Here is a 24,737-nt window from a genome sequence, read left to right as displayed (position 1 = left end):
TCACTTCCATGAATGACATTCCTGCATCCAATGAATTATTCATTGATTAATAAGGTTGTAAAATCCAATATAAGCAACACAAGATAGAAAAACCTTCTAACAATAAACTTTGTAAGATCACACAACCTTGTAACAATATAAAGATATTCATTAATTGTCTAAAAGATCTCTATAATTACCTACCAATATTAATAGCCAAGTCACCGCGAATGGTTCGGGGGCACAATCTGTAAGGTTTGTTGCTCCAATGATCTTCCTACCTGTGATTATAACATTCTTACCCTCCCAAACCAAACTACCAAAAAGGGGCTTGGTAAAGAGATCAACATAGTGCTTCTTGAAAAATGCACCATCAGCATGAAGAACTTCAAACCTAAAACAAAACAAAATAAATAAATCAAGCCCTCGACTTAGAAAACATCAATTACAGTTCTCAAATGTATGTATGAATTACAAACTTGGAAAGAAAAAGGTTTTTTTTAGTAAAAAAAAAAAAAAGCATTTTTGATGATATGGAAAGCTTACCTCTGAAAGTGAATCCCTTCTTCTCAAATCTGTTAATGAGTTCACCAATCTAAGTAATAATAATTTGCAAAGATTAATCAAATCTCGGTGAATTTAATTTCAAAATCTCACTAGCAAATTATTAATTTATTTTATCAAATCCTTAATTTTTGTTGTACTATCAAAAATTCAATTCAAATACATTGAGAGTAATCATTTTTTTTTCTAGGCCCAACCAAAAAAAAAAATTTCTAACCAAACCGAGATGCTTGCTAATCATCAAGATATTCTAGAAATATGAGAAATCGCAAAAAAAAAGATATGAAAGTCAAATCCCTAAAGCTAAAACAATAGTGAAAACAACAAGAAACATACCAATCCTCTTTGGACACCATCAAGCTTGATCATAATGAAAGGATGATATTAAGAATTTTCTATTAATTAAATGGAAGGATGATATCTTTACAGGGGATAAGTTCATCTTTAGATTTTCTATTGATGTTGTAGGATGGATCATGGTGTAAATGTGATGATGGAGGAGATGGGAAATCATGACAAGAAATTCGGTTGGGAAATGTCGGTACAAACAGAGTTAACTCCTTAGGTTTCCATAAAAAAAAAAAAAAAAAAAGAGTAAGAGATACAGACAGAGTTACCTTCATCATAAAATCCCTTTTGGCTGTCGAGCCTAGGTGAAATCGGCATCGAAAGACCGCTCCAAGGAAAATTCAGTTGTGTCCATCTCCATTCTAAGGTAACAAAGATTTGAATTCCAACCCTCCATTATCAAAGATAGCAAAGATTTCTGAGAGAGAGAAGAAGAAAAAGAAGCGATTGATTTTTGGGTCAAAGCTACAAAAATGAAAGTCGTAGAATAAAAAAATGAATTGATTGATTTTTGGGGGAAATACCAAAAACATGGGTTTCAATTGAAAGAGGAGAAGCAGCTGCCACAGATGCTTGGAGTTATTGTCGCAGAAGAGAAATTCATAATTGAATTGAACTATCGGAGACTTCCTCAGCCGAAATCTCCATCTGGGTAATCTGTGTGACACATAATCTTCGGCCAGCTCGAATAATCGCCGTTTAGGGGCGTAATTTAAAAGAGGAAGAAGAAGGTGTTGGGTTTTATGCCCTAAATAAAACTCTATTTCAATGTAATCCATTTTATTCAATATCAATAAAGAAACATAAGTATTTTTCATTCATTTGTATGTTTTGGTTCATCTTAGTCTATTTGATTTATAAATTCATCCAAACCCTTTTCACATACTTGATCCTGTTTATTGTGTTGTCAACACAGTGGAAAGTAAACATGACTATATGAATAAAGATTCCTAGATTTATCAGAACACAGGGTTTTACTGATATGATAATCTACAACAGAGTTTACTTGTATTTGGAAAATTGTTATGTTCTTTCCAGAGCATTGGTTAAAGTAAAGCTTGGGTTGGGTGCATGGAGTATGCATCGGAAGGGACCGATATTGAACTTTGACATAGATTTATTAAACTTACCGTAATATCTATTCAAGTCAATATCGCCTAGTTGATCCTAGATCAAATGATCTTAATCCTAATATGATTAGGTTCAATCTCAAGAGTGTTATTCGTGTTCTTTGATTTGTTATTTAAGCCTACTTTTGGGTCAGGGTGATATGTACATTTTGGGAACACGGTAGTGCAATTGAGTTGGAGTGCTAACATAAATATGGAATCTATAGCTTCTATCTGGCAAATAGAAAGTAAAGGATGATTTCCTTCGAGCTTGACCAAACGAAAATAAATGGTGGAGTACTCATTTCACTTAGCTGAAATATCATTTATACAGGTTAAGTGTTTTAAGGAAAAAATACATTGTAGGAGTAATCTAATCCCTTTACAGTGTAGATCATGTTGGGTTTTATGCCCTAAATAAAACTCATTTCAATATAATCAGATTTACTTATTAATAAAGATCAGAAATAACATTTTATGTTGCATGGTTCACATGATTTATTTCATGATTATATATATATAATGTATGAATTCTATTTAAGTCCAGAGCATATGAATTTGTTAATGATTATAGTGTTGTCAGCACAGTGGAATATAATCTTAATTATATGTTCGAAAGTTTATTCCCTGATTTATCAGTTCACTGGATTTAGACTGACATGATAATTAGCGATAGGTATTCTTACACCTTGGATAAGTGTTATGTCCTTTCCAGGGCATTGGCAAAGTTTACCAGTATCGAATGTATGGAGTATACATCGGAAGGGACCGATATTGAACTTTGATTAGATTTGTTAAAATTTATCGTAATATCTATTCAATTCAATATCACCCGTTGATCCTAGATCAAATGATCTTAATCCTGATATGTTTAGGTTCGATCTCAAGAGTATTATACATGTTCTTTGATTTGTTAGTTAAGCCTACTTTTGGGTCAGGGTGATACGTACATTTTGAGAACATGATAGTATAATTGAGTGGGAGCGCTAACATAAATATGGAGTCTATTACTTCTATAGGAATTTAGAAGTGAAACGATGATATCCTTCGAGCTTGGCTAAACAGAGATAAATGGTGGAGATCTCATTTCACTACGCTAAAATATCATTTATACGGAGCTAAGTGTTTTAAGGATAAAATACATTGAAGGTGTAACGGTAACTTAGTGCCTATTCAATGTAGATCATCTATTAGAGGGTCATTGATCAAATTAGGATTATAACAATGGATAACTAATGATGTATCTATATCGTGGAACATATAGAGCGTTCTATATGACTGAGAATGCAATTCCAAGTTATATGAGTGGATGCAATAAGTAATTAATAAGTTAGGGAATTTACTTAGTAGATTCTAGTTTTGCTTATTGGAAGCTCGGTTGTATAGGCCCATGGTCCCCATACTAGTTGAGACCATACTGCTTGTAAGACTCAGTTAATTGATTTTGATTAATCAATTATAATTCTAAAATTAGACTATGTCTAGTTTATGAATTTTCACTATGTTATGGCTTGATTGTGAAGAAATAGTGTTTTGGGGTTTATTTGTTAATTAAGAGACTTTATGGAGTCTAATTAATAAATATTATAAATGACAATTTTATTTGATAGTTATTTTAATTATTAAATAAATAGTTTGGCATTTATAAGGTTGAATTGAAAAATATGGTATTATTGAAAAGAAGAATAAGTGGTTGAAATAAAGTGGAAAAATTGTAACTAGAGATTGGTCCACTTATTGTATACGACCAAGAGGTATTTTTGCCCAATATTTTATTCTTTTTTTAATCAATTTAATTCAACCCTAACCCTATTGAAGAATAGTATAAAAGGAAGGTTATGGTCTCATTATCCAACTAATGCCTCCAAAGCTAAAAACCTAGATGAGACCTCTTCCTTCTTCTTTCTTCTTCAATTCGAAACACTAAGCCTTTCTTCACACTAAATAATTTCAGCCATTAGTGATAGAGTAGTGCCCACACACATCAAGTGGTATCTCAATCATAGTGTGTAAGACTGTAGGAGATTCCAAACAACAAGAAGGAGATTCAGCATCAAAGGAATGAGAGAAAGAGATCCAGATTCAGATCTTGATAATGCTCTGCTACAGAAAGGAATCAAGGGCTAGAGATCTGAATGGAAGGAGTCATTATATTCCGTTGCACCCAATGTAAGGTTTTCTAAACTTTATATGTGTTTATTTCATTGTTTTAGAATTCATATTAGGATGTTAATGAAACATACATGGTAGTAAATCTAGATCCTGGTAAAATATTTCCAACAGATCATCTATTTAGAGGATCATTGATCAAATTAGGATTATAACAATGGATAACTAATGACGTGTCTATATGGTGGAACATATAGAGCGTTCTATATACTGAGAGTGCAATTCTAAGTTCTATGCGTAGATTCAACGAAGAATTAATAAGTTAGTGAATTTAGGATATAAATTCTTGATCTGCTTATTAGAAGCTCGGATATATAGACCCATGGTCCCCCCACCAGTTGAGACAATATTACTTGTAAGACTCATTTAATTGGTTTTGATTAATCAATTATAATTCTCAAATTAGACTATGTCTATTTGTGAATTTTTCACTAAGCAAGGGCGAAATTGTAAAGAAAGAGTTTTTAGGGCATATTTGTTAATTAAGATACTTTGTATGGTCCAATTGATAAATATGATAAATGACAATATTATTTAATAATTATTTATAGTTATTAAATAGTTGAAATTGACATTTAAATTGTTGAATTTGGAAATTGGCGTTTTTGAGAAAATGAGATGCAGAAATGATAAAATAGCAAAATTGCAAAAGTGAGGCCCAAATCCACTAGCCATGGCCGGCCACCTTTGTAGGGTTTATCATTTAATATTTTCATTATTTTAATGTCAAACAATTCAAATCTAACCCTATGTCGCATGCTATAAATAGATAGTGATGGCTTCAGGAAAAAGTGACTTTCACATCTTGTTTCCTTCAGAGAAAAACCTGAGCCTTTCACTCTAACCTAGCCGCCACCTTCCTCTCCTTCTTCTTCATTGTAAATTTCGAACCTCTTAGTGATAGAGTAGCGCCCACACACAGCAAGTAGTACCTCAATCATAGTGAGGAAGATCGTGAAGAAAGACATTCAACAAGAAGGACATTCGGGCTCAGATCTTAATAATACTCTGCGATAGAAAGGATACAAGGGTTAGCAATTTGAGTGGAAGGAGACATATTATTCCGCTGCACCCAATGTAAGGTTTCTCATACTTTATATGTGTTTATTTATAATCGTTTTAGAAGTTCATATTTAGGGTGTTAATCAACATACTTGTGAGTAGATCTAAGATCCTGGTAAAATAATTTCCAACAGAAGGTTGCAATGAAAGAGGAGCGCAGCGCGGCTGCAATGAAAGAGGAATTCTTATTCTCGAAATTAGTTGAGTTCATCGTGGAATTACAAAAGTGCCAAAAATCGGCAGATGAACATGAAAAGAGAATGGACCATGTCAATGAGTCAATGACAAGACTAAAATGTATCGTTCATTAACTTGAGTACACTGCCAACGCCATGAGCATGCACAAGATTGTTTGCTCAAATATCCTCTCTGTATCAAATCTCCGGTTGTTTTCTTTTTAAATGGGTTGTGATTCTCGAATATTTAATATCAGTTCAAATATCAATTCAAATATTAATGGGATTGGTTTTATTATTATTTTATTATATATAAATAATATTTTATTATTTTATTAAATAAAAATAAAAAAGTCACCTATGAATTTCTCATAAACCAAGAATTTCAGTTATATAGGCACACTTTATATAGAATAGATATATATAAAGGAGAAGTATAAGGCAGTGACGTGACGCTCTAAAATCATCTCAAATACATCTATCTCTTCTCTCCTTATTTCTCTTTTTTTTTTAAATTTTTTATTAGATTTATAAATATTATTAAATTAATTAACTAATTATAAAAATATGTAGTATCGTAAATATCTCCAATTTTCTATCTTTTTATATTTTCTAAAAATTTAGATAAAAAAAATTGATTTTTTCCTATTTAGCCGTCCAACTCACCAAAATTACCATATTCACATTTTTTTCTCATTTTTTATTCTATATATTGATTTTATTAAATATCTATATCTATTCTATATAAAGTGTGCCTATATAATTGAATTTCTTGGTTTATGAGAAATTCATGGGTGACTTTTTATTTATATTTAATAAAATAATAAAATATTATTTATTTATAATAAAATAAAAATAAAACAAATATCATTAATATTTGAACTGATATTTGATGCTAATTATTCGAGAGTCACAACCCTCCATCACAAAAAGGTACGTGCTGAGGCATTAATATAGCTATTAATATTGCCCAATAGGTACTAACCACACAAAAAATCGGTTTTGGGTTTGTAATTTGTTTCTGATTTAATTTTTATATATATATTTATATATGTGCAAAAATAACATAAATAGACTATATATATTTAATAAACACACATAATATTCACGTACTTAATTAATATATTAATTACTTGATATAAATTAATATCATTTATTTAATTAATTTATTCTTTTGGGAGCTATATATCAAATAATTAAATTAAATCGGACAAATATATTATCATTTATGGAAAAATTAATTGTTCAATATGACAATGAGCATAGTTTTTTCTTTAAATTGTCTATAGCTAGCTACGTCTTTTTAATCTTTTTTCTTTTAAAAAAAAAATAGATGATCAAACCGTGGACTCTCTAAATTAATATAGGTAAGTTTTGATTATATAGTCATTAATATTTGAACTGATATTATTTATCTTTTTATTAAAATTTTTTTTTTTTTTTTGACTAACTGGAAAACTTCATTAATCAAAGAACAAACAAGCTACAACAAGGCCACAACAAACCAGCCCCAACCACACCCCAGCTGCAACAAGCAGCCCCTACAACATAAGGCGTAAAAACATGCCTTTTTCAGCTTGAAAAAACTTCCTATTCTTTAGACTATACAACCTGTATTTGACTAAATCTTTAATCTCATTTACAATCTTCAAAATGGTTAAACAACTACTATTATGCACACAATAATTCCTATTTTTCCAAATCAAATAAACAGTGGCAGCAAAGAGCACATTAACCACACCAGAAATCCTGTTAGAGATCCAACAACGCCACCTATTATAGTCCAGCGACCAAGCAGCAATACCACACCAATCAAAAATCCTCCTCACCACTTCCCTAGAGACACAACAAGAGAAAAAAAGGTGATGGTGACTCTCCTCTTCGCTCCCACATACTGGGCAGAGAGTAGAGACTAAATCAATGTGAAACTTGTGAAAGTTGTCTCTAGTTAACAAGTGTCCATGAACCACCTGCCATAAGATGAATCTATGCTTGGGCAGAGCAAAATTACACCATATAGAATTGTAAAAACTATCAATATTCAGAGTTATTGATCCCAAATACAATCTTGCAGCAACATATTTACCTTTCCTAACCGCTGCTGTCACCATAGGCTTGCTGAAGTGATTTCTCAGATGACAAAGTTTCCTCCAATACCAACTTACATCCCCTCTCAGCTCATAATCCCAAAAATCAGCACCTTTCAGATAGATATTGTTGACCCATTTGACCCAAAGAATGTCATGCTTATCCATAATAGCCCAAACAAACTTCCCAAGAATAGAACGATTCCAAGAGGCACCATTCTTGAACCCGAGACCACCAAACGACTTGGGAAGACAAACCTTATCCCAAGAAGCCAAATGAATTTTACTTCGGTCCCCCTTAACTCCCCAAAGAAAGCCCCTACAAAGCCTCTCAACCTCCTTTATAACACTTTGCGGAAGGATAAAAATACTCATCCAATAGTTACGAAGACCAAACAACACCGAATGAATAAGTTGAATACGCCCCGCATAAGATAAGTGTTTTGTTGCCCAAGTGACCAGCCGCATTTTTATCTTCTTTATAATAGCATCACAGTCCTCCCGCCTCCACTTAGTTGGTCTAAGGGGCACCCCAAGATACTTGAGAGGAAAAGAGCCCTCACTAAATTGTAAGTCATCCAAGATCATCTCTTTTTCAAGCAAACTAACACCCCCAAAATACACTAGAGATTTATCCTTGTTAGGAAATAAACCTGTAGTTTCAGAAAAACAACCCAAGGCAATCTTCAAATGGTGGGCCGCCAAAACAGTGCCCTTGCTAAACAGAATAAGGTCATCTGCAAAGCACAGACTAATCAACTGGAGACTTTTGCACATAGGGTGGAATTTGAATGTCTTCTCCGAAGCTTCTTTTAGCAATCTCCTTGAAAGATATTCCATTATTAGCACAAATAAGAGAGGAGACATCGGATCCCCTTGTCGAAGCCCTTTTATTAAAATTTCTTCAAACTAGAATTCTAGATTGCATTACTGAGAACAAAAAAAAAAATAATTTTAAGCTTTAAGTTGTAATACATATAAAATGTATAAGATTTTTTCTAAACCTAAAATTTTTAATTTCATAATAATTAACAATTATTTATCTGTTTTTATTTTTAAAAAAATACTTGAGCTTACCAAAATCTAGAAGAACAAAACCAATGAAGAAAATTTTAACAAAAAAAATGAACGAAGAAAAAAAGTGTCATAAACATTATTGAATAATGGCAATTGGCAATACAAGAATTTCAGCACAAAAATTATACTTGACCCCTAGATAAGATTATCATGATCTTCCAATCCTAATAATATAAATAATTGAACAACACCTCATTAGTTATTCTAGGAGAATGATGCATGGTAATGTCAAAAAAATCATTAGATGATAATAATATTTCTCTAACAATGATACCCTAAGTAAGAACTAAGAAGTATTGTAGCGTTTTATTTTTAAGAGCATGAATAATATTAAGACAATTGGATTCCACAATCAAACTCTTATTCTCCTATTAAAAAAACACATTAATATACATGTAAATGATTTTTAGTTTTACAATAATAAATTATTAATAAACTCACAATTTCATAAAATTATAAAGTAGTAATTTCAATTAATTTTTAAAAATAATTTATAATTTTTTCAAAATATTGGTTATAATTATTATTTCCAATTTTATAAAAAATAAATATAATTTTTTTTTTTAAAAAAAAAAAATAATTATTAGAAACTTGCCATAAAAGGTTATTAGATTGTTACCTTATTAATTTTTTTTAGTGCCCATCTATGGTTATTACCCATTTAGAAGTGTTTCATATATATATATATATATATATATATATATATATAAAGTATTTTAACTAAAACATTTCACATTATAATTTGTGAAAAAGAGATTTTTTATCTACAACTTTTAGATAGATGTTATCTTCAATTGTCAATAATTTAGAGATTGATTTTTAATTTTCTTTTTTATTTCACACACATTTAAGTTGTGTTTTCTTTAGTATTTGAACATAAATTTTTAGTTTATTTTTGGATTACCTTAAGAACATATTACACTTAAATTATCAAGTTTTCTTAAACACTATAATATATTACATCCAGTATTTACTTTTAATTGTCAAAATTATAAATTACATTATTTAGATATACATAATAATAATCTCACCTAATAAGTAAAAATATTTTTTCTTTAATTGTTAATTATATTTTTTTAAATAAAGTAAAAAATACCTAACATAAAATTAGTATACGTGCCTCGCACGTAACTTTTTACTAGTATATATATATATGTATACTAGTTAGAAGTTACGTGTCGAGGCACGTAAATATTAGTTTTATTTAGAGTTTAGTTTTTTGTTGTTTTATTTAGATTGTATCTAAATATATCATCATGCGAATGATTTATTTTATTAAAATAATATATATGCTATCATATTTGGTTAGTAAAATATAATTGAGTATATTTAAGTCATAACAAAATAATACTTATTATTTACTTATAGAAAATTTAGAGGACACAATTTGTTTCTCAGTATGTAATTTTTTGTAGCATCATTAAAGATTTGGCATCATCAATCTGTTTTGATGAATCACAAAATCCCAGAGACGGATTAAGACTGGCAGGTGCTTTAACCTCAGAAATATTCGCCAAAGAATCAATTAAATCTTCAGATATTTCTTTCAGTGTTGAACGATCATTGGTCGCAGGAATTTAGTCACTTTCCCAAGAGCTGCTTGCTTCTGATATCTCCGTTGCACGCTGTACAACAAACTATGATAAGTATGGTATACCCTACTTTAAAATTTGAAGATTTGAACAATAAAACTATTTCAAGGATAACATGAGCAGCAAAGGAAACATCTTTCTTAGCTAGAAACAGTGGGAAAATGTATATGTATGCTGAACTTAAGCAAACATCTTTCGCAAGTTGTTCATCAAGACGGTGCAGATTCAACGAGATAAATGATGCCTGAATAGCGATAACGAGCTGCTCGACGAAGATCAGGAATGCCGTCTCTTTCTCTCAAAATCTTCACAAAGCCATTGACTATTTTAAAATAAGCTTCTCAGAAGTAAAACATTTATCACTGTGATAGATACATTTTTCTTCTGCTATATATAAAAATATAAAAAGAAGTGATGAGATAAAATCTTTCTTCTTTTTTTTCTTTCATAATCTTAAGCCAATCACAAGTTGAAAAGGGTCAGAAACATTATGAAATTAGTTATTATAGCCAATGGCTATGGCTATGGCAAGAATATGAAGTTTTGAATATGAAAGCCTGTAAAGTAATTAATAAGCCAAAAGAGCTTGTGTCTTGCCTCGGGTCGGATATCAATGAGCACAGAATTATCTTTCCCTGTCAGGACCTCCAAAGTCAATTGAGGAGACAAATCTCCCGCATAACCGCTGTATGTCGACACTCAAAAGAAGACCCTGCCACCAAATCTGATAAGAAATATAAAATTTCTTACACAATAGGCTAGTACATATTCCTGGTAAACATAAAAGAAGAAAACAAAAAACTAAGCAAAATAAATAGCAATTTGGATCATTCATACCATAAAGTGGCAGAGGCACCAGCCAACAAAACAAATGGAACGATTGCATCATTTGGATCAAAGCCAAGAGTTTTCTCAAAACCCTCAATAGCAATATAAACCTGATTAATAAACACAGTTCACTCAGCATGTAGAAGAAGTAAAACAAAGATTAAAAACAAAAGGGTGCTAAAATCTATGATCACCTTTTGAAAAGCAATCTTGGCAGGTGTCAAGATATTTCATAGATTAATTTTGTAAAGTTGAGAACTTTACTAAGAAAGTGTGTAAACTTTACTAATACCTAAACAAGTTAAGTTTTAAGGAACTGACCTGAGAATGAGAAGAACAAGTTGGAGTTGCAGAGCATAGAGGCAACATTGTCATTAACAAATCTCAAACATTCATTGTTCGATCAAAAAAGAAATTAAATTGATATAAAACAAAGATAAATATCTAATTTTGGATTAAGAGGATTGGAGTGGCAAATCGTGTTGCTTCGTTGGAAACTTAAAGCTCTTAGCTTGATCCTCTTCAACTACTCCTTGCCTCTCGTTCTTCTTGTGGGGACAAACGTTTTCATTTTCATACGAAGTGAGAATTTGTTATTGCATGGCAGTTCAATTAGTACAAATTCAAAATACTTCTCCTAAATAATAAATAGAGAAAAATATCAGTGATTATCACAATGAAATTTGTTCTGTTTCTTTTTCAATATAAAGTTTAATTTTGTTCTTAATTAAGTTAATGTCCCTTTATCTTTTCCTCCAAAATGTTTTCAATTAAATATGATAGTGATTGCAATATTGGGTAGTCACCCACATCTATGGCAACCCTAAATACTAATCCTAAGTCATCTTGCTCATGTCCAATTATACATTCATAGTCAATGATCAATTATGCCTTTAAATTTATTAAAGATTAAACTCTTAGAAAAAGAAAAAAAAAACCAGACAATCCCTAGAATAATTAAAGAAAATATCAAGAACAAATACGAAAAAGAAAGTCATAGAGAGAAGGTACTCCGATTTACCGAACGAGAATCGCTGTAACGAGCGGATTGAGGAAGAAATTGAAGGAGTTGATGATCGATTTCCAATCGCTTCGGCAGAGGATGATGTCGGAGTATAAAGAAACCGTTGGGAGAAGATACTACACCGTTACAGGGGAAACTTCAAGAGATGAGGTGATTGAGAAGATCATTTTCGATGGAGGAGATCAGCAATTTTTGGTGAGGGATTATATTTTCAAATATCCTGGTACACTTTTCAAGATCGGCACGAATCGGCTAAGGAAATTAAGCCCCACCTAAACACTTTTCAATAAATAGTCACCTGCACAAAATCAAACGATCCAACACCGAAATTCTCTTTTAATGATCAACCACTTGAAAACCATTTCAAACTCAACAAGATTCCCCAAACCACTTCAATTTAAGGAGCATACAGATCAAGAACAGAGTACAAAATTTCAACGACAATTTTTTTATTTTATTTTTTTCATTTTTTCCTCCTAATGGGTAAGACTAAAATTGAGATGAGCATGGATCAAAATCAAAACGAATTCAATTACGATTGAAATTGAAGAAAATCAAAAACAAAAAACCTGATTGTTATCAAAAACAAAATCCCACTTTAAAATCAGCAGCTCTTACTGCAAGATAATCAGTTTCTCTGCCAGAAATGTGTTGCTACTCAGTTCTATAAGAAAAACATTACCATCTAACATAGCTAACTGTCCAAAGACTATCACCAGTAAAAAAAAGGCCAACTTCCCCAAGGAAAGGGAATAACGAAATGAGATGTTCATTTAAGATGAAAACCTAACTCAGATTAATCAAACGTTTCTGTCAAGAAACAACTAATTTGCAGTCAAACGTATAAGATTAGAGAAAAAGAGTACCTGGCATTCCCATCAAGAGAAGCAGATTGCAATGATTGTGACTTCAATAATTGTTCTTGCCGAAGCAGAACTACCTGATCAATCCGATCATAAATCTCACTCTGTCACAATATATAGCAGAAAAAATATAGAAATATTAAATATTTAAAATCTGGCAAGAAGCAAAAATCGATGAAAAGAAAGAAAAAATAATAACCAAAAAGGAATGAGAATATGAGAAGAGTAAAAATCAGAAAATATAGCTAAAAAGTGATGTGAATACAGTACCTGATGTGCGAAACTGATAGAATCAGCATATCTTCCAGTTGATTCATTTTGCAAGTCCCTTCCCATATATGAACTTTGTCTTTCCCCATATTGTCTTCTGTCTATAACAGGATAATCAGGAACCTTTTCCCCATATAGTTGACCCCCTTTATGAGCATACCCATGGGTTGAAGAGGAGACATAGTCACCAGAGGAGAATTTCGGTGAATCATTCAAGATCTGACATACACAGTCTCAATTCTTGAATTCTTGTTATTTTTTTAAAAAAATAAATAAAAAAAATTATTAATAAAAAAAATTATTAATATTCTCCCAAGATAAGTTTGTTAGAGAGATATATGGTTAAGATGATTTTTTTAATTTAAAAAGAGATTATTAATATTTAGAAGATTGTTTAATTTTTTGGGTTTAATTATTGGGTTTATTTGTTAATCGTTAAATTTAACAGAATATTCTTTTATTTTTAAGTATATTCTGTTAAACCAAGAATCGTTAAACCAAGAATTGCCGTTAGATAGGCATTTTTAATATATAAAGATATTAAAAAAAAATCATCTCAACTTAGACCTATACTCTAATTTTTTTCTCTCAGCGAGTATACATTCTTGCTCATTTGTGGTAAATTATTTCCCTAATTTTTTATTTATATATGTTTTACATATTATTGTTGTCTTCTTTTAATTCATTTGATGGGATTTTGTGAGAATTTAGTCTTTTCTATTTCTCATCAACACAATAATGCTTTATATTTTACAATTTTTTAATAAAATTTCTATAAAATATTTACTATAAATCAGTTATTAAAAAAAAAACTATATATCTTTATAGATCTATAGCATGTTTTACTTATTATTATATATAAATCTTCATATACATATTTATAATATCTCTATTCTCATCCTAAAATCTAATCTTCATTCTTTGCAGATATTTTATTTTTTTTGTTGTTCTCCATTCTATAATTTTTTTATTAATTCTTTTCTTCTCTCCCAGTATAATTTTATGATATATTTTGTCATATGTTGTTTTACCTCTAAGTATTATATATATATATATATATTAGGTGGATGTTACGTGCCGAGTCACGTATTGTTAGTTTTATTTAAAGTTTTAGTTTTTTTTAAGATTTTGCTAAATAAAGTAATATGATTATTTGAACGATTTGTTTTATAAAGGTAAATTGTGAGTCAATGTATTTGGTAAGTAAACATAGCTGTGTCTATAAACGTGTGTGATATGTACATTATTATTAATAATAAAAAGTACTTCTAACCCCAAAAGATAACATTGAGTAAAAGATTTGGCCACAAAGTGAAGCCAGAAGAGAACAATGAATAAGCCCACCAGTAAACAATAAGTTAAATTTGGTTTTGATGCACATAATTTGATGTTAAGGGCATCGTAGTGATGTCAGATGATGAAACATATGCTCCAAAACTTGCAAATCCACAGCCATGCAACATTAAGAATTGTTCTTAATCTTCCTCCATTATTCAAAATATTGTTTGAAAAGTTAATCATCTGCCATTTTAAATCACAGAAGCTTGATAATTATTTAAAAATTGCAGCAGAAGTAGAGGAAGATCGTGTGTATGTTTATATGTAAGGTCAAGACTACAACATGTGTAATAAATTGCAAGCTTTTTACAAAATTATTGCAAGAGCAATCAACTAATAACTAAGTACAAAATAGAAATCATGTTATATAGGGGAGCAAACAAAATTTTAGAATAAACTCACAAGAGATCTTATATGCGAAACCAAGAGGAATACTAAGATCTAAAGCATTAAGCATGTATATATGGGATTATATATCCAAAAACTCAAAATATCATCTTCAAAAATTGGAAAAATTCCATATATACCAAGGAAATATAAAAACCTGAAAAACTCCAAAGAGTTTTTAGTGTTGGCACTTTCTTTCCACTGATATGCTACCTTTATTGCATCTTCTCTCAAGTGAGATTCAATTCTTGAGATGAGATTCCCCCAATAGCTGCTCAACAAAAAAAGATAAATCGTCATGACACTTTTGTTTTTTTTTTAAATCAACATCTCTACTCTTCCAAAGTTTAGAAAAATACATGTATATGCTTAGTTTTATTTATATAATATAGTATTTAATTTTATACATGATGATATAAAGAAGAGTGGTAAGCACTCTCTATTTGTGTCAATTCATTAAGGAAAACATGGTCAGAACTCCTTTGACTTGTGGTTGAACTGGATAGAAAATTTGGATGTTTTCTCCATGTCAACTACTGATTGAAAAAAAAAAAAAATTGGAACAAAAAAATAAATCATAACAACACCACAAATTACTTGCACTACATCGTGTATTTTTAGTTCTCTTTTGTCATTTATGAGATGTTTTAACTTTTGAGCATTTCTGATATCTAACAATATTAAAACTATATGGCACTTCACTGAAGATAGTATAACTAAAACCATAAAAATTGTAATTAACTATTATAATTGCAATTACCGAATAATGAAACAAATTAATAAAAAATAAACCAGAGCAATTTTCATCCTAATGTTAATACAATACACACATTCACATGATAGTCTCACTAATAATTGTTGAATTTTAATAGTGACATTCATGTTGATTAACTTTTCAATTTATCTTCAACTCTCAAACAATGACTATTACAAAAATCATCACAAAATAAGATAAATAATTAAGTTTACCAATGTCTTAAAATGGAAGAGCATTAACCCTAAGCTATTAAATAAATAGATTACATTCTGGCTATAATGTAATGAGTATCCTCATCTCAAATAGATTATGCTAAAATAAGTTCTAAATTTTTGGAAGAGAGGAAATTCTAATATGTTGATGTTCTGCTAGTATAACTAATGAATTAAGATTTAGAAGTAGAGAAAAGCACTGATGAAGAAAATAGATGAGTAAACTTACATTAAGTCAGATACTACTCCTAAGATACCAAAGAATATAGAGACTCCAGTTCCTACCCAGAGAGACAACACTATGTGTTCTCCACTCACACCGTAATATGCAAGCTCCATTTCACCAAAAACTGACCATAATCCTTCAACAACTGCCAGTAGTGGTTTATAAATAAAACATCATTAATAGAAGAAAACTAATTGAAACACACTCTGCTTTTCTGTTTGGTAGCCGAGAAAATTTAAGGAAGAACCAAGAAATTTCAAAAACCTCAAATCATCCAGTCTTACTGCTTGCGATGCTCAAATTTTCATTTCATTATCATGTCAAATCAATTCAACTTTCAAAGATTCAACAAACTTTCTACATTGCCTACATGTTGTACGACACCCAAATTTTTGAAAGATGGATCAATATGTGAAGTTAAGGAAGTGTGCACAAAATCAATTCAACTTTCAAAGATTCAACAAACTTTCTACATTGCCTACATGTTGTACGACACCCAAATTTTTGAAAGATGGATCAATATGTGAAGTTAAGGAAGTGTGCACAGACCTGAAGCAAGAGAGTAAAGGAGAATAAAGTTCCTCTAGAAACGAGGAAATGAAGAGGAAGACGACTCCATGGTCGAAAACAACAGGAGTTCTGCTACTGCTGCTGAAATTCTTAGAGGCGTAAGGGAATAAAGCGATTGAGAAGACATAGGCCAAGAATAAGAGAGTATACAGCGATGGATTTGGCTCCCAAATGGAGCTCTCAATAACCACGACCATTGATTCTCTCCACTGAACCTCTTTTGTCTGGAAAATCATCCCCAATTGTTTACTAAATTTACGATTCACGTACCTAAACATCAATAACAAAAATAGATTATCAAAAAAATCTTTCAAGTAACAAAATTTAAGCAGGGAGGTATATGATCTAGGTTTAAAGAAAGTACGGATTCATCAGCGATGTCTTCCCAACCCTGACAAAAGAATTATACAAACCATATTTCAATACAATGATCAACCCTTCATTATTTCAAATCAAAACGCAAAATTCATTCTAATCAATACATATATAATAATAATAATAAAAATTACTCGCTGTCGCCAAGGATGATCACCTTTAGGAGCATACGCCTACGAGAAGCCATTGATGGAATTAAGGTTTTATGAAAATCGAAATAAAAAATGAGAGAAAGAGGGGTTTGAACAATGCCAAAGAGTATTTACCAATCGATGTATATTTGTTACCTTCGTAGAATTTGTGGAATAGGAAGAAGAATGCAGCAGAGATAGAAGGTAAAAAAATCGCAGAATTAATGGAACTTTGATTGTGAAGAATTGTCTCCTATTATATAATTCAGGTCTATACATTTAAATATTAATAGGTTTTAACGGATCAGGATCGTTATTTTGGGGTTAAATTTAACAGAATATTGTTTTATTTGTAAAGTATATTCTGTTAAATCAAGAAATACCGTTATATAGGCACTTTTAATATATAAAGATATATATATTAGTATATATATATATCCATAATATTAGGCGTGTTCATAAATTGGTTTGGTATGGATTTTCAATTTTTTCAAACCAAATTATTATTACGGTTTTTAAAAATTCAAAACCAAATCAGACTGATCAAACTAAATCAAACCACACAAATCTTCTTAAAAAGAACACTGTAAATTATCTATCCTTTTTTTTCTCGCTTTTCAATTTTCATCCATATTTATTTTTAAAAATAATTTTTTTATAACTAAATTTCAAAGTAATGATTTTTTCTAATAGAATGTGAACAATTTATATGTTAATAGTTACGTTTTCTACTATATTTTTAAATTATTAGTTGTGATTTTTAATTTATAGTTATCATAACAATTATGATTAGTTAGTCCAAAATTATTTTATTAAAAAAATTATGATTATTAATTAATTTAAATTGGATTAGATAATTTATGTAAAATATTATTTAATTAAATTATAAAAATAAGACTATGGATCATTGACTACTAAGATGAACATGTAAATATGACAACCCTATAATTAGAAACTAAAATTTTGAATTTTAGATGCTTATCAAATATAATAAAATCAACTTTATATACTATCATTAAATTATAGTTATTTAAATTCATAAAATTTAAAATTTATAAAACAAATGAATGATATTATACACTACAAATTAAAATTTTTAAAATTTTAGATATTTATACTGAAATTTAACTTCATATAATATCCTTAAATTATTATCATTTAAGTTTATTAGTTATTATTGTAGGTGGTATTAAGTTTATTAGAATTATTTAAAGGAAAAGAAAACAGAAGTTTGTAATAAATTATTAAATTCAAAATATAATCAAGAAATATGAATTCTACAATATTAATTCCTTTTAATTTTATAAAAAAAAAATAAAATTTGACAGGTTACTCATATTAATAAAAAACATTGTATAAAAATATTAATTAAAATCTTATTACATTTTAGTAACTCAATTATCATAAACTAAAAAAATATATTTTCTCCACTTATTAGTAGTTAACTCATAATGACTAAGACATAAAGTAATTGGGATAATAATTTTCTTTTATGACATAAAGTAATTGACATAATATTAATTAAAATCTTACTACATTTTAGTAACTCAATTATCATAAAGTAAAAACATATATTTTTTCTACTCATTAGTAGTTAACTCATAATGACTGAGACATAAAGTAATTGACATAATAGTTTTCTTTTATAGAAGTTAGCTTATTATTTGATTTATTTTATGTGGAGAACAAACCTAATTGCAATGATAGTGACAACTATAAGTAAGATACGGTGATGACATCAATTTTGAATGTAATGGCGACTATACGTGACATATAGTAATGGCAACAATCTTGAATATAGTAGCAACAACAAATGAGATACGGCGATGACAATGATTTTGAAATCATATGATGAGTTTTCTATAAATTTATCAATTTTTATTTTATATTTCTATTTTATATATACGAGGATTTTTCAATGTTTGATCTTTTTTTTTTTGTGTGTTTTAATTTTTTAATTATAACATTTGATGTCTCTTTGTTTACTTTATGAATTTTTCTAAGCAATTTTTTTTATTATTATTAAAAGAAATTATATCAAAAATATTAAAATTTAAAATTTGATATTCAGTTAAGACTTAATGATTACTAAACAAAATACAACCGCACGCGAAGCGCGGTTTGTTTCCTAGTATATATATAAAGGAGAAGTATGGGACGGTGACATGACACTCTACCATCATTCCAATTACTTTAATTTATTCTCTCCTTCATTTTTTAATTTTTTTTTTAATTTTTTAATACATTTTTAATTTTTTTATTAGGTTTATAAAATTTATTGATTAATTAATTACGATCTATCTATATATATCTATAAAGGAGAAGTATGAGACGGTGATGTGACACTCTATAATCACTCCTAATAGGCTTTTTCGATCTCTCCTTAATTATCTCAATTTTTTAATTTTTTATTAAGTTTATAAATATTAAATGATTAATTAATTTTAAAAAATATATAATTATTTTTTAATTTATATATATATAACATACATTTTTTTAATTTATATATAATATACATATATACACGTTAATTATATCTTTATATATTAAAAGTGCCTATCTAACGGCATTTCTTGGTTTCTTGGTTTAACAGAATATACTTTAAAAATAAAAGAATATTCTGTTAAATTTAACGATGTTAGTAGGTTTGATCTCCTGTTGACTTTAAAAAATGTATAAATAATTAAACCTAAAAAATTAAACAATCTTTTTTTAAATTAAAAAAAATCATTTAGCCACACATCTGTCTAACCTAGCAAACCGTATATTCCCAATTTGAGAAATTATTGGGTGATTTTTTATTTATATATAATAAAATATTTGAGAACAAATATTTGAGTATATACGATTGAGAACAAATAGCGACTGAGTGACTTTTTTAATTTATATTATTTTAAATATGCATTTAAAAATAATATAAGAAATATGCACGATACTCTCATCTCTTTCAGTCCTCTTTTACAATTTTTCTCAATCTTTTGTCAATTTTTTTTTGAAGATTACTTGTTACAGTCGTAAGGTTTTGATCAGAAATAATGGTAGATGAAGCAGGTTCCCTCAAATCGATGAAGCCAAGGATTCATATCCAATCAGGCGACATCAAATCTGGCGCATTCAAATTCGAGAAGTATTTGCCTTTGGTTTTATCAAAATGTGATGTTCCCCCAAGACCCATTCCTGGAACAAACCCTCCCCAAGAATCTCAAATCCATATGCCCAACTTCGACGCCTTCACCTTCCAAGATCTCCGAACACCTAACATCTTTAAATTTCTGCGATTGAGCTGCAAATCGAACCAATCAGACGAATTTAGATGAGGTTAGTGCTAAGAAATTTGAATTTTGTCATGGAAAATTCTAGAATAATAGCTGACATTCCAAATCATTGGTGGCGAAACTTGAACTATTCGAGTTCTTCTTGATGTATTTCATCCTTACTGTGATCTTTATTGAAGAATTGATTTTCCATGTAATGGTGATGTGTCACATTGAACTGTTCTATTTGGCTTGTAGATTTGTCCCATTTTTAATTCTAAACCATTTGAACCGAGTGGGTCGAAGTACAACAGAGTCGTTTGGTAAGATTTATTGGTCCGCTTGGTCGATTCGTTCAAGTATAACACGGTGAGCAGTCGATTAGTCGAGGCTCTTCAATAGGATGGAGCACAATTGCTACGGTTGGTCCGATTCGTTCAAGGTCAGGACGATGAGTGGTCGATTGGACAAGGCGAGCGAGTCGAACTACAACAAAGTCGTTCGGTAAGAGTTTAATTTCAGATTGAGCTTCACTGTTCAGTGTATGAATAGACTTTTTAGTTTTTCCTCTGCAATGCATTCCCTGTTAGAACACTCTCTTGGTGTATATTGGTTAGCTAGGGAAATTTTCAGAAGCTAAAAACTTATGTTTTTTTTTTGCTTTCTAATCATTTAATGTTTGCAGTTCAAGCTGAAAAAAGATTTTTTTCTCTTTTTGTTTTTCTTCACGATTTAAAGCTTGATAAACTAAGTAATAGGCACTCTTGTAATTAACTTAAAGCTTATTGTAATTATGACTGAAATAGCTTATTATTTTTCTATTTACTTGACTATTTGGCCATGAACTTGTGTTTTGGCCAGGTTGCAGGCGGTGATGGTACGGTTGGTTGGGTATTGGAATGTCTTGTAGAACCTAACAAAGAGAGTCGAAATCCAATTTCTTCCATAGGAATAATTCCACTTGGTATAGAAAATGACCTATCTAGGAGTTTTGGCTGGGTAAGCTTTCTTCTCTTGAATGTTGAATTATGTAAATTGTTGCTCTCCTTGTCTTGTTGAGCATTGATTGTTTGGATTGGATGTTTTTAACAGGGTGGTTCTTTTCCTTTCGCATGGAAATCAGCCATTAAAAAAACACTCAACAATGCTACTTCTTGTCAAATTTGTCGTTTGGATAGGTAGATGTTCTCTTCTTGTTATTCAATTAGAGATATGGTCTTGATTTGATGGCATTATCGAATTCTTTTGTTAAAGTGTTACCACATATGTAGTCTTTATGTCCCGTCATCTTCAAGAGTTTTTCCATATCTCTAATTTCAGTTTTTCTTGTTGAATTTGTCATTGTATTGGTCTTTAGATGTAGGTATTGGTGAGGATTGTGGTTTATGTATAATTTTGATCTTTAATTTAACTTAACGGTGGAATGATATTAATGAGTTTTTGTGGAATGTATATGTAAGACCTCATTTTTATCTCATACTTAAATAGTGATATTTGTGTGCATTCCTTTTGTTATTTTTGTGTTGAAATAGTTCTTGTATCAGTTGATTATTGGAAAGTATTGCTTTCAAGGACTATAGTTAATTGTATAATTGTTTTATTTCATTGTGCATATTATATTCTTCTTCAGGTATGTTTTAATAATTGTAACATAGAAAAGTTTTTTCTCTTATTTTTTCTTACAGTTACACAATTGTAATGGAGTTGTAAGGACCCTCTTTTATTAGTGTATGATATAGGGTAATGAAACATAATTTGTAGACCATCAAAATTAATGATTTTGAAATTTGTATTTAACTATCATTTTATGAAATGAGTAGTTATGGAGATGCTTTTCTTTGTCATTGGTAGGACATTTTGTGATACTTGATTAGACTTGAAACTATTTGATAAGAGAATTTTTTTCTCTTGTTGTCGCACTAGGCTCTTTAGAGAATATGTTAAAGTGCTATGAATTCATGAAGCAGTAAGACAACTTTCAAAGATACTGCATTTGAACTTATCATTTAAAATTTAATCATTTGATCCTCCCTAAATAGTTATTCTACTACTTGCAACATTTCAGTGAAATCCTTATTTGAATTGTTTTATTTTTGTTTCAGGAACATAGTTTTGGTCAAGGTAGTGACTACATGTGCTACGTTTTATTTTATGTTTAGGTTTGATAGAATCTCTCGACACTTATTTACGGTAGAAGGCTAATATGAATTTTGATGAAGCAGTTGACAAAGTTCTATTGTCAATCCCTACTAGAGAAGTTGTGGATCCGCCTCCCTCTCTGAAGCATACAGAAGAGTGTGCTCTTGATGAGGTTGAAAATTTACAATATTATTTTTCTGTTTACTTGAGTTTATTGTATGATTTTTACCTGTATAAAGTAATTACTAATCTGAGCCATTATATGTGTCATGAATAAAAAGGATGTATTCGTTTAATCGACATGAATTATAAATAAGAGAAAAGTTGATTAGATTTTATCCTTAAATATCTAATGTCAAAGTATATCTTCCAACAATTTTATTTTGGGGATGTGATAATCATTCTTTGCATTCGTTTTCTCTTTTTTAGCTTACTATATAGTTATATACGTTTATAGTGATTATCGCTTTGAAAAAATGACCTTTAAACAAATCCTTCAATCAATAGTTTTTTTAGCCCTGCAATTTATAGTATATTTTCCTTATTAGCTAAATTATTACATTTGGTATCATTATACTATTGGTTTATTGGTTTATTATTAATAACAATTTACATATCATAAATTTGCAGAAACAACTATGTTTTACTAACCAAATACATTGACACAAATTTAATTTTTATAAAAACAAGTCGTTCATATAATCATTCCTTTAGTTACAGAAACAAAAATAAAAAAAAAACCATAAAAACCAACCCTTAAATAAAACTAACATTTACGTGGCTCGGCACGTAACTCACATCTAGTTATATATTCTAAAAATCTATACAACATCTAATTTCTCTCTCTTTTTTTTTTTTTTCTTTTTTTCACTCACACAAAACATCTAATTTCTCTTCTTTTCTTTTTTTTTTACTTTTTTTTTCACTCACACAAATATTTATTGATTATTGGATACTTTCTCAGTAGTGCTCTCTAATTCTTCTACAATTTTTTTTTCATCGTTGAATCGTATTTTATCTAGATAGCTAGAGTCCGGTTCAAAGATGAGTTCTAGCTAGAGTTCGGTTCAAGGATGAGTTCTAATAATTATTAATTGTTCGATGTATGAACATGCACTTCGAAGAACAATAAGTGATTTGGATGGATAGACGATATCATGACAATAATAAAATCGTAATTTTTGAGGTGAAGGCTAAAGTGATAAATATGGTGGCAGAGCAATATGAATGGATGGACGACATCATGACAATGATAAAATTGTAATTTTTGTGGTGAAGAAGGCTAAGGTGATAAATATGGTGGCCAAAGAGGTCTAACTCTTATCATGTGGTATCTTATGTTAGTCTCTCTATTCTTTATCTATATATATGTCTTAGCTAGATATGTATTATAAGTGTTTGTTTTCTGTTTTGATGAAGAATGAATGTCTAAGTTTTGTGTTGGGTAAGAATAATTTAAAAAAAAAAAGTTAAGATTTGGTATAGATATGTTTTTTACTTACATGTAAGGATCATAAGTTTAGATTTGAAATCTGATTTTTTAGTAAAAGAATTGTTTTAGGTTATAGTTAGAGATCTTGAAATAGTATTCTTGACATTGGGTAGTTCTTTTCATGTTTTAGGTTCTTTTCTAATTTATCTCATCATGTTTTTATATTTGAAATTAATATCTTTAGTTTTTTTATCGTGCTAGGTAAATATTTACAATATTTTTTTAAGTGTATTAATTTTTACACAATTTAATCATTTGTTGTGAGTGAATTTATTTTTAAAATAAAATTGTGAAATTTTGGTACTGTTGACTAATAATATATATTTAAAATATCACAAATTTATGAATATATACCTTACTTACGAAAATAGTTACAATTATCATAATTATTAATATTATACATTACAAAATTTTGAACACTAATTATATTAAATAAAATATCTCTCATATTTTAAAAAATTATAATCATAAATATCTTCCACACTTTATGTTTTTTTTTCTTTACTTTAAAAAAGATTCTTTACATATATATAATTTTTTTTATAGGAATTACCCACATATATCAATTTTTACCATACATATATAATTAATTAATAATGTAATTTATTCTTTTTTCTCCTTAATTCTTTCATTTTTTATTTTTAATTCTATTTAAATCAATTTAAACCTATATTATAATCACTATGAACCGTATAAATGAAATTAAAA

The 24,737-nt window shown here is 29.3% G+C and overlaps 1 protein-coding gene and 2 long non-coding RNA genes across 5 annotated transcripts; 1 reads left to right on the top strand and 2 right to left on the bottom strand.

Moving 5' to 3' along the window:
• Positions 1-6,948: 6,948 nt before the first annotated feature.
• LOC133038201 (uncharacterized) lies at positions 6,949-8,334 on the bottom strand. Its single transcript, XM_061116287.1, has one exon. It carries the CDS (start codon positions 8,332-8,334, stop codon positions 6,949-6,951), a length of 1,386 nt encoding a protein of 461 aa, XP_060972270.1.
• Positions 8,335-10,760: 2,426 nt separating this feature from the next.
• LOC115724496 (uncharacterized) lies at positions 10,761-13,414 on the bottom strand. 3 transcript variants are annotated; one of them, XR_004013203.2, is made up of 6 exons: positions 13,149-13,414; positions 12,882-12,982; positions 12,013-12,313; positions 11,186-11,628; positions 11,001-11,101; positions 10,761-10,887 (listed from the first exon to the last, which is right to left on the bottom strand). It is a non-coding gene; the product is annotated as an uncharacterized LOC115724496 (long non-coding RNA). The 3 variants fall into 3 exon arrangements; XR_004013204.1 differs by having other exon boundaries at positions 11,313-11,628; positions 13,149-13,413; XR_004013202.2 differs by having other exon boundaries at positions 11,001-11,628; positions 13,149-13,413.
• Positions 13,415-19,690: 6,276 nt separating this feature from the next.
• Positions 19,691-22,883, top strand: LOC115709930 (uncharacterized). The gene is made up of 5 exons (XR_009687814.1): positions 19,691-20,462; positions 20,657-20,902; positions 21,260-21,397; positions 21,491-21,576; positions 22,501-22,883. It is a non-coding gene; the product is annotated as an uncharacterized LOC115709930 (long non-coding RNA).
• Positions 22,884-24,737: the final 1,854 nt, after the last annotated feature.

The sequence above is a fragment of the Cannabis sativa genome, chromosome 5 (assembly GCF_029168945.1).
Source record: "Cannabis sativa cultivar Pink pepper isolate KNU-18-1 chromosome 5, ASM2916894v1, whole genome shotgun sequence".
NCBI lineage: Eukaryota > Viridiplantae > Streptophyta > Magnoliopsida > Rosales > Cannabaceae > Cannabis > Cannabis sativa.
Note: the sequence above shows the minus strand (reverse complement) of the source record. Positions and strands in the feature narration are given on the sequence as shown.